Source organism: Protobothrops mucrosquamatus, unplaced genomic scaffold, assembly GCF_001527695.2.
Source record: "Protobothrops mucrosquamatus isolate PMUCROS unplaced genomic scaffold, P.Mucros_1.0 scaffold2118, whole genome shotgun sequence".
Taxonomy (NCBI): Eukaryota; Metazoa; Chordata; class Lepidosauria; order Squamata; family Viperidae; genus Protobothrops; species Protobothrops mucrosquamatus.
This window is the reverse complement of record NW_015388219.1, coordinates 128,854-143,079: the sequence shown is the minus strand read 5'-3', so window position 1 is coordinate 143,079 and position 14,226 is coordinate 128,854. Positions and strand designations below refer to the sequence as shown.

General features: G+C 34.5%; 1 protein-coding gene across 1 annotated transcript in view; it reads right to left on the bottom strand.

Moving 5' to 3' along the window:
• Positions 1-216: 216 nt before the first annotated feature.
• HFM1 (helicase for meiosis 1) overlaps positions 217-14,226 on the bottom strand; it is a 72,205-nt gene continuing 58,195 nt past the window's right edge. Inside the window, exons 25-37 of the mRNA XM_029285721.1 lie at positions 12,145-12,302; positions 11,951-12,054; positions 10,561-10,664; positions 10,017-10,073; positions 9,577-9,715; positions 8,189-8,307; positions 6,989-7,071; positions 5,424-5,527; positions 4,718-4,954; positions 3,920-4,011; positions 2,421-2,523; positions 966-1,182; positions 217-280 (exon numbers count right to left, since the gene is read on the bottom strand). Of these exons, the coding sequence (XP_029141554.1) occupies positions 217-280; positions 966-1,182; positions 2,421-2,523; positions 3,920-4,011; positions 4,718-4,954; positions 5,424-5,527; positions 6,989-7,071; positions 8,189-8,307; positions 9,577-9,715; positions 10,017-10,073; positions 10,561-10,664; positions 11,951-12,054; positions 12,145-12,302 (1,581 nt within the window). The remainder of the gene's footprint in view (positions 281-965; positions 1,183-2,420; positions 2,524-3,919; positions 4,012-4,717; positions 4,955-5,423; positions 5,528-6,988; positions 7,072-8,188; positions 8,308-9,576; positions 9,716-10,016; positions 10,074-10,560; positions 10,665-11,950; positions 12,055-12,144; positions 12,303-14,226) is intronic.

The window sequence follows — 14,226 nt, the reverse complement described above, 5'->3', positions numbered from 1 at the left end:
AATACAATCTTATCTAATGAAACACTTTGACATTTAAATAATATTACAAATTAAGTATATGAATAAGTAAATATATAGTGTTTTGGTAATTACGGTATTATCCATATAGCAATATTGACTATCAATGAATTATTATAAACCGAAAAAGTAGAAAATTCTCATCCTCAAAATTAAGATTGATTCTTCTCCACTGATAAAATATTATCTTTATGAACATTAGAAAAGGCCATCAAATATGCCAAGAAAAGGCTTAATATCACCATCGTCCTCAAGCTGTTGCCTAGGATAAAAAAAAAAATCACAAAGAATATATTATTTGTACTATATAAACCTTACAAAAATTACTATGTTTAACATAATATGGAAGAGCTGTTAAACCAAAATATTGTACTAAAGTATAAATATAGGCAGGATGTGCAAATCGAAAGAGAATTTACTCCTGGAAACCACTATATAATTTCAGAATGACAATGGTCCTGATATTGATCTGGACGAGGAACAAAGTGTTCCAGGGTTTTCTAGAATATTTCATTCCTAAAGCAATGAGTTTTGCACAACCCTAATTATTTGTATGTCTTGTCTTATGTCAATAATGAGCATTCTGAAGGGTATACAGAGAACAGTCAAATATCCATTAATTCAGTCAGGAAGAAAACGTTTAGAATCTATATCTATAGATTCTATATTTTGGAGCATACAGACACATAGCACTGTGTACTGCAATAGACAATCTTCTGTGTTTATGGTTTTACTGTTGTCTGAAATAAAGAAACTAGTTGAGTTGTGTCTATATACAGTTCCAGAGAGTTCAGATTTGCAGCCATACGTGGGAGAAGTCTGAGATATATAGTAGGAAGGTAAAAAAAAAAGTTGGTTAGTTGTGAGTTTATGACCGTTGAAATACATGTTCAGAAATCATTATGCAAATTTCAGTTTGGTGATTCTATTAAAATGTTTCTTAATACCTAAGATCAGCCCCCTTTGTCATATTTCTGCTGGTAATAAAAAAGTCTCCCTTTCCATCAATTTGGTAAGATCTCAAGGCTGTTTCTGAGTTTGCAGTTAATTGTGCCATTTTCAGATTTTCTGGTGGATTATATTCTTCTTGAAGTCTAAACTGTAACACAAAACCCCACCAAAACAAGTAGATATATTTAGCATCATATGATGAACAATTTACTTCTATATTACATAATTTTACACAATTGAGTCTTAAATAAAAACTTAAGGCCTAATATTATAACAGGGTGATTCTATGCCATATTGTAAAGAGGATATTTCTCAAGGGTCCAAGTATCAAGAGTGACATTAAATTCAGAAATATTTCCCAGTGTATTTCTCTTTACCACAATACAAATATCAAATAAACAATGAAGTCACAACTGATCTTTTCCCCTAGATATCTTCCCTGTAAAATACCCTAGTTCAGTGATGGTGAACCTTTTAGAGACCGAGTGCCCAAAACCTGCCCCCCCGCCCCATCCACGCTCTGCTCCCCACTCCACTCCCACTCTGCGCTCCGCCTCGCCCAGCACATGGCCTGCCGCAGCACATTGCCCAGGGGGCCCAGCAGTGCCATGGTGGCCATGCCCTCTGCCTGCGCCCCGCAGCACCAACTGCGCACGATGGGGCACGAGGGCAGAGTCTTGTCCCTGCTGCCTGGCTGCCATGTCCTTGGCTGCGCTGCTCTACGCGGGCCACGCTCGGGGGCAACTCCCCACTGGGAGGGCTGCTGGTGAGGAGGGAGCCATGGGGGGAACCGGGGCTGGGGCAATGGTACGCGTGCCCACAGAGAGGGCTCTGAGTGCCACCTCTGGCACGCGTGCCATAGGTTCGCCATCACTGCCCTAGTTAAACTTAAAATTGATAATTCCTTAGCAAAAAAGAAAACTATGTAGGAGAAGCTGAGGAGGTAGGGCCCGAGTAGATACTTAAGGCACTGTGGGCCACATTGGTCCCATGGATTGGCACCTTGCTATTCATAATATAGTAAATCAACTACAGAGCTAACTAGTGAAAAAAAATAAAGATAGCAAAACAAAATGTGGCCCCCTACTTCCCAAACTTGTAGATATGACCAGGACCAGACCCATTTCACCACTGTACTTAATTCCATCACAGCCATAAACGAGCATCCCTGCCTTCAGAGAGAGCTCCCCGTTCCATTCTATCTAACCAAAGAACAGAAGCTTCACTCACTGCTTATGCTATAACCTAAGGACAGCCTTAATAAAGAATTGCAATAAAATAACTAGGTAATTAAGGTATCATCCTTAATCAAAGTCAGGCAGTTGATTAGCATCTCCTTAACAATGAACTTCCGCAGTGCCGCTGCCTCTTCTGAAAGTGGCGCTTTTGCCTAACGACAGAAATGTCCCAGGCACACAGTCAAGGACCTGCTGAATTTCCCCAATATTTACCAACAAATTCAAATCTTAGGATTTTCTTCCGGTAGCCCTCAACTTCTATAAAACTCTTTGCTTTCCTATTGGTTGGCGTTCCACTTTCTTGTAAAACCAGGGCCTAGCAATCATTGAATAAATGTTTGGTTATTTCTACTCATTGTGGAACCCCTTTCTTTCTTCTGAATTTTTCACAACAGCAACAATCTTCCAGAAAATGTTACCAAATCAACTGCTGTTTCTGTCTCAGTCATGTACACAGACAAACGTCAGAAAAATTTAACAGATACAATTGGTAATAAACATAATAAAAACTAGGCATGTTCTCAATATACATTTAGCACAATATTAGACCAGCAAGATTATCAGATTTGAGTATCATCACTTACAATATTTTGATTTCCACAGTCTGTAAATAATTTGCTACTGGATGGAGGAGTCAGTGAGGGAGAGTAAGAATTTTGCAGGTAGATATCAGGTTTTGTGTTATCTATGGAATAACTAAAAAAAAACCCAGAACCCAAAACAAAATTAAATACTGTGAAATAAAAGATTATTGTATAAGATTTTAAAAATGAGTTATGTAACATTTTGAAGCATTTTCACTCTAGACATACAAGAAGGTGCATAGCAAGTGTAACAACTCTTATTCTTGTGAACCAGAAGTACTAAAATGTTCTACAGAACAGCCCTTTGAAAATAATGAACATATATTCCTGTGAAAAAGCAGACTGTTAGAGAGGGCCAGAAGACAAGTGGGGTAGTGTATCCCTGGGAGATTTACATTTGGAAGTCTTTGTATATGCAAACATAACTGAAAATATATAAGTAGAGGTAGTCCTCGACTTACAACAGTTCATTTAATGACTGTTTGAAGTTGCAACAGCACTGAAAAAAGTGACTTATGACCCTTTATCACAGTTATGACTGTTGCAGCATCTCCATGGTCATGTAATCAAAATTCAAAATTCAGATGCTTGGCAACTGACTCATATTTATTGCAACCATCATAAATATGAGTCAGTTGCCAAGCATCTGAATTTTGAATTTTGATTACATGACCATGGAGATGCTTGAGGACATGTGACTTTCTGACAAGCAAAGTCAATGGGAAGACCAGATTTACTTAACAACCATGTTACTATCTTAACAACTACAGTGGTTCACTTAACAACTGTGGCAAGAAAGGTCATAAAATGGAGCAAAACTCACTTTATTATTATTTTATTATTTATTATTATTATTTATCAAATTTATACCCCTCCCTTCTCCTAACGGACTCAGGGCGGCTTACAGCCAGTTAAAACAGATAACTAATACAATAATACTAATTTTAAAATATGATTAAAATGAAATATTCATTATTGGCCGTTTCTTTTTAAAATTATTTTAAAAACCAAATTAAAATACCCCTTAGGCCAGTCCGGCTAGCTGAAATAGCCACAAAATGTTGGGCTCAGTTGTGGTCATAACCTGCAGTTATTTTACTACATTTATAGATACCTTTTAAAAGGTACCCCAGGAGGTTTATTCTGAGTATTTTGGCAAAATGATGAGTTTTTTCTCAAATTCTGCATGCACATGTTTCTGGATTCCAGCGGAGAAGATTCTAAAACATAAAAATAATGCCAAACATCTTGCAAATAGTAGCCAAAGATATCTGACATTGATCTGATATATTTAGCATTTTAGTACTATAATAAAATCTTGGCTGATTTTGAAAAAAAAAGAAGGATTGGTCCTTGATTGATAAAAAAAAACCCAAATAGCTGTAGACTAAATAAGTAAAAAGTAATCCTGTAAAAAGGCAGTGGAAAGCCACTTCTGCATTTTAATACAGTCACAGGAGTTAAACTCAGCAAAACAGAATCTTTATCAAAACAAAATCTAATCAATCATACAGCTTGCTTATTTGTGGTTTAAATCTATCATCTTCCTTCGTGATATACTGCAAACTACATTTTTCTTTTTAATGTCCTGCTTGTCTATATTCCTAAAGTCAATACATGGAAAGATCAGATATGACAATTAAGTGTATTTGGCTCTAGTTTTCCAAATTATTAAGGAATTATCCGGGCATGCCACAATGGGTATGCTATGTTATGTTTTAGAAACTGTATTCTATTATTTTATTTATCCCTTTTTATATAATAAAAATAATATTTGAGCCACTTGTTAAAAACATTTTTTGCACTGTTTTTGTGGCTGGAGAAGTTTTTTTTTTCTTTTTTAGCTGAAACTAATAATGCAGATTTTATATACAAAATATTAGTACATAGTTTAAACTAAAATTAGATACTACATTTAATTTTTACCTGGATCTTTTAACTTCTGAATATTAGCAGTAAAAGGGTTGCCATGTACAAAACTCCCATCATCATAATCATTCCAAATTTCATTTCCTAATTCAAAATTTATATTCAAAGTTTCAGAAAACAAAGAGATGCTTTTATCTGCATCAGTCAAGTTGCTCATTGAAGATTCTTCAAGACTTTTGTTTGAGCTCATTATCGGGTTATTGTTTTCCTCAGACTGCTTGATAGCAAAGAAACCTAAAATTCGGCATAACAATAATATTCAAATGCAATTTTTTACATTATTAAAATAATACGTTTATCCAATTTAAACAAAAAGACAAGTGAACCCACAACACCATTTTTGGAAGCAAGTATTTAATAGGGAGCAGATATTTATTTATAAAATGTGCATTGGATTGCATTCATTTTTACAAGCTTTTCTAATTATTATATACTGATCTGAAACATTCATATTCAGATACTTATGACACTGTCTTGGACAGTACTTGTATAATTTTGTGTCAAAATCTACAAAATAAGAATAGTCTGGGATAATTAAGATAACCCAGTTATTCCTTTATGTTACTATATAATGAAGTAGCATGATATTCCCCAATACTTAGTGGAATTAATTTATATTATTGAAACTACAGGAATTAAAAGCATTGAACTGTGACTAAATTGTGGCCAAGTAAAATAAATGTTAGAATCGTTAGAAATGTACCATTCATTTTGCGAACTTCAGGTTCCAGTTGAAATCTTTGAGAAACATCAGAACTGTAGATGTCTTCTGCTAAAGGGGATCTTGGATGTTGTACATGCTCTAATCTTTAGAAAAATGAAAAATGAATTAGCCTTTTAGCCTCATAAAGCCTTGTAGCTGTTGTCATTAGTTTGGTCTTCTTTATGTATAATTTTAATCCAAGTTTTTAACTGTGCTCTTTGATATTCACTACCAGAGCTTGCAGATCCTTTGCATTTTCAGCTTTCCAAGTTGGGTCATCAGCATACAGCAGTTTACTGATGTTTCTTCTTCCAGTTTTAAAACCATTCTTATCTTCTTCAAAGTCCTACTTCTCTTAATGTATACAATATTCATGAGGGCTGGATAAGATATGGATTGGAATGTAGATTGACCTCTTAGCTATTATGTCGTTCTCCAGATTTGCTGGTGTAGCTTGGTTAGAACCTTGACTGATTCTTATCTTCCTTGCCATATTTCTGATTTCATCAGTTCCTGTAGCCTTCCTACTAAGTAAAATGTGCCAATACCTATTGATTCTATGAGTGCTGCTCTAACTTCACCTTCTAGTACAAGAGACTCTAGTAGAAGTAGGTATCTTGGATATTGAATTTCTGCTGTATATATTTTCAATATACTCCTTCCATCTTTGTTCTTCTTTGAATCAATTACTATCTGCCATTGGCATCCTTTAGCATACCAATTCGAGGTGGGAATCTCCTTATGAGGTCAAAGATGCCTTTGCCATTATCACTAAAGTGATCTTGCATTTCCAGCATCTTCCTGTATTGGTACTGCCCAATTATAAGTGCCTACTTGCTTTAGCTGGGCAACTTGCAGAATCTTTATGCCTTGTGTTTTTTAGCCCTTCCTCTGACAAACACCTCCTGTTGTGTGTGTGTGTGTCTGTGTGTGTGGTTAGGAATGTTCACTTTAAATCTAGATGATATACAGTATAGTCATAACTAACGCAGGGCTTCATCTTGGCATGCCCCTTAATTTCTTCCAGATATTGAACTTCAGTATACAGTAATTTAGCAACACTCTCAGATTATATTGTTTCCTAGTAAATCAACGGAATCACAACCTGCATACTATTTGTTCAAGTTATTCTGTATTCATTTTCCAAGCATGTTTTAATGCCCTTCCCTCTGCAGTTATGGATGGCACATATAAAGGAATCCCTTGTGTTTCAGGTGAAACTGAAACACTAAAACATGTTTTTCTAAGATGTAAATTCTATGCAGAACTGTGTTGTCAATTAATTCACTTTCTGGAAATGCTGCCTTGCCCCCAGATCAAGGTTATCTAGATGTTTTCTTAAATCACAGACATTCTAAAATCACTGTTTTAACATTCAAATGTTGTGCTGTAGTGATAAAGCTATGTCATATCCAGATTTGTTATTAAAGTACATCATGTATTAAACTGTTACATTATTATATTTTGGGATTGTATCAGATTTGTTCTAATTTATGTCTTACTAATCTTGAACCTTAATAAAGAAAGACAATGATGATAGATGACTCTTACTATTACTATAGTACCTTGGCAATGCTGGAAGAAAAGCTTTTGGAATATAACTAAATTGTTTAAGATCAACTTTTTGAGATTTATTTGACATCTGCATCTAAAATGTAGAAAAAGATTATTATTATTATTATAATAATATATACGGACACATATACTTGTTTCCTGTATAGAAAATGAGATACCATAACTAATAAAATCTATATATGAACATTATGTTTCATACTTGATATGTTTTTATATAGTAGAAAATAGCACTTTGGGTATGTAGTAGAGAAAGAGAGAGATCTACTTATCTATGGGTCACCTGTTATTCTCTCTCAGACTTAGATCTGGAAGCTGAAAAATATCTTGCTACCAACATGTACTAAACCAACATAGTAGATAACAGGGCATAACCTTCAGTGAAAATGGCTTTACATGGGAATGGATTGATCTGGAATGTTGATAGAGATTTTAGTGAATAGCAGCTTTGAATTATGCAAAGACCTCATCAAACAGAGGGTGGCTATAAATCTATTTATAGTTTATTATTATAGTGTATTATAGAAATATAATGTATTATATTTCATTTACTATCATGTTGTAATCGTTTTACGGTAAGAGAAAATTCCTACAAAAAGGAAGAATAGTTTGAAATCTGTACATTTGTTTAAGTTTAGCAAAGGGGAAGAATAGATGGCGATCCCATAGAAATAAAAAAGATTGCACTGTAAAATTTTAAGAGCAGAGCACAGAATTCATCCCCAAACCCTGCTTAGTTGGCAGGCAAGAAACACTGTCAAACTTTTGTCTGCAAAAAGTAGCACAAGGTACAATATTCAATCTTGATTTGCGATTCAATCCAACAATCGTATTCAAATTAGCCACTAATGCTTGAAGAAATCACATATGCCCAAATGCATATAACTTTTTCATTTCAAAGCTACCTCCTGTGGAATACTGGTGTCAGCTTCTACCCTACACTGATTCCAAATAAATTGTCTAGAAGATTATAAAACATTTATTTCCCAATAGTTTTTCTGGAATAATTTGTACTATCACCTTAATCTTTTTTGTAGGCATTTTTAATGTTAATATAATGTTCTGCCTCTTTTCCTATTTTACAGAAAATATCCAACATTAGATATTATATTTCACTAACTAAAATGCTCTTAATTGCAAATATAGCTATTTTTGTTTAAAAAGGGCACACATATTCTTCCAGATTCATATACCTTTAGTCGCTTGACTGGGGGAATGGCAGATTCAGCATTCCGGTTTCTTAAGTCAGTAAGATATGAAGAAAAAACTGACTCATTCTTCATGTTCGATTTCTCTGAAACTCCAATTTTACCTTAAAAATGTAATATATATTTTCATTTTATATTTAAATTTTATTTTTGTTACAGAAAACTAGAAATAAAAGAAAAATAGTTTATAGAAATTTTAAATAAACTCTTGTATGGCAACAGCCAGCCACTTCTATAATTGCACGTACCAATTATTTCTAAATAATTCTTAAATCCATTTTTAATGAAAAAACAAAAACCCAGAAGCAGTGAGGAATATGGTTTAGGTTTTTTATTAAAATGGGACATTTTTGAGTAAAATGCAATGATGATCTGTTCATTTTTATTGACTTTTGGTCTGTTTTTTATTTTACTCTTCCAGATGGATATTTTTAAAAATTGTTTGTGGGTTTGGGCTGTGTATTGTACGGCATCAAGAGTCATTAGGGAGTCAAGCAGTATTCAAATTGAATAAATAAATATTGAGGCAATGCCGTAACATTCACAGAATAAGGCAGATTAATTTAAAATCTTAGCTCAAAAAAACCCCACAAATAAACCCCAAACCAACAACCCTTTTCTGAATATATAGCAGCTTAGACCATCAATATTTTCTTAAGCTAGCCTAGGCATGGTCTTAACATATATACTGTGAAAGAATGATTACTACCTAGTTACATTTTTCATGGCTGTGTTTACTATAAATGTGCATCCAATCATTTGTTAAAGATACGTTTTTGGCAGTGAAACAAGAGAGAGACTTGGATATCTTTCTTTAAAATGTCTACCTTTTGCTATGGGATATCTGTAGCAAGTATGAAATAATCTTGAACAGCAAATTAGAGAAGGCCTGAGAAAACAGCTACATCTTGAGGAGCATTTTAAAAACAAAAGCTATATTGTTGTTTTAAGATGATGGTAGTTTCTGATCTTGTACTTTGAAATGCTTTTAGTCCCAATGGCATAGGTCCAATTTACAAAATTACTCCTCAAATGCCAGAATAAGGAATAGAATAAGACTCTAAGAAATCTTAAAGATGTCAAAATTATATATCAATTTTAAATTAGAAATTTAATTTTTTTTTAAAAAAAATCACATTATGATTTATGAGACAATATAATTCCTTACCTCATTCCTCTACTCAACTATCTGTCATGTTCCAAATGCAAAACATCCTCCAATATGCCCACTTTTAAAAGATCCACAAGAGTTTACATTTATGAGCATGTACACATTTTCTAAATCTAAACTCAAGAGATTGAGTGAATCCTTCTCATAATTCTTTATATGCAAACTGTATCATTCATAAGTTACAATAAGAAAATGAACTCACAACAGTCATGTCCACATGTTTCTTTATTTTTGCAGTGGTGATTGCATTTTCTATTTCCATTCTTTATGCTTACTGATTCTTGGCTACAAGTGGCTTCTTTTGTTTTATGATAGTTTGATGACATAAAAGGGAAAAAAAGCTTTAAACATTATATCACAATCAAATACATGGTAATCAGTGAAAAATCACAGCATTTTCACAATATTTTACTGTTATTTTTCATAAATTCTATAATGTAATACAAAAGTGAAGATGGAAAAGATAGAAAACATTTGAAAATGATCATGTAGGAAATAGGATATGAGGTGATAAGCCTACTAAAAGTTTACTATAATTTAAGTGAATTTATCCTTAATCTACAAGTGTATACACTGGCACTTTAACGTCAGAACGAAAGGAAAAGGCATACAGTATACATTCTGTTTCTAAAACTTTTGTACCAAATTAAATCCCACTGTGTTCAATAAGGCTATCACTAGAAAATTCATCTGAGAATCCTACAATTTAAATAAAAAACCAACTAAAAATATACAGATTAAAAAAAACAAGATATATATACATTAGGAATCCATTTTATATATTATTTTTAATGGATTGGCCTAAAGTCATAAGAAAATTACATGCTATTTAAAGTATTAGAAACAACCCTTAAAACAAAAAAAAATCCATCAGAATTTATCATCACAAAGAGAAAACCTCAGGCAAATTTCAAATATCTACTAAATAAGTGGGATTTGCATTTTCAATATTAACCCAAAAGCACATTGATTTTTCTTGTTTGCCAACTCATCTCATAATTATTTTAATATTCTCAATCAAAAACTTTTGAAGTAGGCCTATACCCTTTATATTCATACATTATTCACCATCAGACTGGGTTCTGACATCAAACACTTAACCCAAAATCTATTCTGCTGCTAGCAATAAATATTTAGTATGGAATTTTTGTTTACCTTTATTTGTTCTTAATTTTGATGACCCTACCGAAGAAGTTTGAGAGCTATCAGGTTTTCCACGAGTGATCATAATTCCAACCTTCTTTGGTCCTAAGTAAAATGGTTTATATTTCTGCTGAACATCCAGTCCAACTATTAGGGGAGAAAATTATATATTTAGCTTTGCAAATATATCTGCCTATATATGAATGGAGGGAACAGAAGAAAAAGCAAGTTTAATGCAAATCCCACTTTCTTGCCAACAGAATGTTACGATCGCTACATGAACTATGCCCTTCAGGATTTAAATCCAGCCACCACTCGTGCAGTAGCAAAAGTTTGTACTGCTGCAATGTTAATAAGGGTAAAACACCTCAAGAACTAAAGATCCTTATTCGTATTACTACTTTGTTTGTTATTTTCCAATACTTTTTAGAGAATGTATTTATTTTAATGTTTACCTTTTGTGCTGATCTGTGACCATAATAGATCGATTCTGATGCTGAATGTTACAATCGATGCATTTTATATTGTAAATAGTAGGCAAAAGAGTGTAATACTGGATCAGAAGCTAATTTGAATATTTAAATATATCTGCCACTGAACTTCGCCCTTTTTCTTTTTCCAATGTTTTCTTTTCTACTGATTGTATCTTTCAACAAGGCAGCAGAGAGTGGGAGAAAATATAGGTATGCATTCTATTCGATAACGATAACACTTTTTATAGGTCCACACGATCCAGGAGCTATATACTAGCTAAAATATACATACTGTACATAATATTGACTTGCCATTATAAAAATAAACCTAGTTTGTTTCATTTTTTTATTATTTTATATAATAAAAATTATTATAAAATAACAATTATTTTATTATTTATTGTATGTATAATTATTATTTTTATAAATAATACAAGGTGGTGAATATCCTTTCTCCTACTTTCCCCACAAAAACCACCATGTGAGGTGGGTTAGGCTGAGTGACTGGCCCAAAGTCACCCAGCTGGCTTTCGTGGCTAAGGCACTAGAACTCATGGTCACACAGTCTCTAGCCTAGAAGCTTAACCCTGGGCTAAATTAGTTTAAAAGCTTCAACTTCATTCCGAGCCCCATCCTTAAAACACAGTTATATAAATGTGTCATTATCTTCTATGACAATCTTTGTCAATCTATTGTTGGGCTTTTCTGACAGTTTGGCTGGGAGCCTAGTATCATTGTTTTAGGATATTTCAATCAATAACTTATGTTTCAGATCGCCATCGCTTTTTGTTCAAATTCACTGCATAACATTTTTGCATTACACAAAATAGTGTAAAGCGGAAATGTAGTTCCACTATAAAATCAGCATATATTGATTTAAAAAAACATGTAACCCAAAAGGTTCTCGGTTTAAAACTTAGAAGACTTATTTTTAAAATCCAAATCCATAAATGAATTTACCATATTCAGAACTGATTAGATTTATATTAAGCTCATCAGAATTAACAGCTCTTCTCACTTCAATCTTTTTTGTCCAGTTTCCAGTTTTCAGCAAAGCAGAATCCCTGCAAAGTATATAATGAATCAATAGCTTAAAATTGAATATACAAAAATGTACAATTGTTAAACTTTCAAAATAGTTTAAATTTACTCACATAATCCTTTGTCTAAAAATCACATTATTATCATTATCTCCTATTACTAGGGTTGCATAATGAGAATCTGGAGCAGTTCTTTTTATCTGCAGCTGTTCAAAGTTGGTTAATATGATTGTCACTATGATTTCAGCTACTGCTTCGTTGTACTTTACCAGCTTGAAAATAAATGACATACAATTCAAAAATAAAACTAGCTTTGGCATACAATATGGTAAAGAAATATGAATAGCTTCATATTGACTGGAGTCAGATACCATACTAAGCTAGTTCAATGTTATAACACATGTGTAATGATGCCATCCCCCCAAATACCACCATCAGATCCCAAAGTCTGATACATAAATTATAAAATGTAGAATGCAGAATAACAGAGTTGGAAGGGACTAGAAGTCCAACCCCGTGCTCAAGCAGGAGACCCTATACCATTCCGGACAAATAACTGTCCAATCATTTCTTAAAAATCTCCAGTGATGGAGCACCCACAACTTCTGAAGGCAAGCTGTTCTCACTGCCAGATAATTTTTCCCTACTTCTACATTGGACCTCTCTTTAATAAGTTTCCATCCATTACTTCTTGTCTTGCCTTCAAGTGCTTTGGAGAATAGGTTGACCCACTCTTCTTTGTGACATTCTCTCAAATATTGGAAGTCTGCTATTGTGTCACCCCTAGTTGGAGCATTTGTATGATGATCTTGTCACTCATAGATAATTTCCCTTGCCTTTGCCCTATTGTATATACCCATAGTATTAACAAGCATTTAGAAAAGCAAGGCATATCAAACTGAGGAGAAAACATGGATGATGAGGAGATGCCTCTTAAGTAGCTGCTATATCTAGTTCCTAGATCATTCTTGCTTTGCAGGATTCATAGGCCTAGAGATCATACCTGGGTGCATTGCTTTTACCCTCCATACCATAGAATTAAATAATCCCAGGCAGAGTTAGACAATAGTTCTTTAAGCGCAAACATCACTCATTAGTGTTATGGCAGATAATATGACCAAATAGTGTTATCTTGCTATATTGTAATGAAGCATCTGTTGTTCTTGCCACAGAGCTCAATCTCAATTTTTCCAATCTATGATTAGAAATCTTCACTATAGGCTTTTTAGTGTATCACACTTCATACTGTACTAGCTACTACATTTGACTCCAGTACATCATAATGAACTACTGGCTCCACAATTTAAAGACTTTTTTTGGTAATTATTTAGTGCAGCACCTAAATCACAAATGTAGAATAGAATAGAATAGAATAGAATAGAATAGAATAGAATAGAATAGAATAGAATAGAATAGAATAGAATAGAATAGAAGCTGGAAGGGACTTGGAAGTCTTCTAGTCCAGCCCCCTGCTCAAGCAGGAGAACCTATACCATCTTCAGACAAGTGACTGTCTAGTCCAGACATGTCAAACACAAGGCCCGGGGGCCGGATGCAGCCCGCGAAGTGGTTTCATGTGGCCCGCAAAGCCATCCTGGAAACAGTGAGGGAACAGCCCCCGCTGCCTTGGCCCTGGCTCAGGCCAGCCGGGAGCCAATGTACAATTTTGTGGTGGCCATCTTGGCACTTGCCCCGGTCCCACCCCCTTCTGCCAGAGACCCTCAGATCTGTCCCACTCCTGCCCAGGCCCCTATAGGCACCCTTGACGTGAATGATGTAGAACTGGCCACGCCCACCCAGTAGGGCACACCCACTCTGGCCACACCCACCCGCCCTCCTCCCCAGGACAACCGCAATGCTGATGCGGTCCTCAGTGAAATTGAGTTTGACACCCCTGGTCTAGTCTCCTCTTAAAAACCCTCCAGTGATGGAGCACCCACGATTTCTGAAGGCAAGCTCTTCCACTAGTTAATTGTCTTCACTTTTAGGAGGTTTGTCCTTAATTCCAGGTTGCTTGTCTCTTTGGCCAGTTTCCAACCATTGTTTCTCATCCTTCCCTCTGGTGTTTTGATGAACAACCTGACCCCCTCTGCCTTGTGGCAGCCCCTCAGATACTGGAACATTGCTATCATGTCACCGCTATTTCTTCTTTTCTTTAGACTAGCCAAACCCAAGTCCTGCAGCTGTTATTCATAT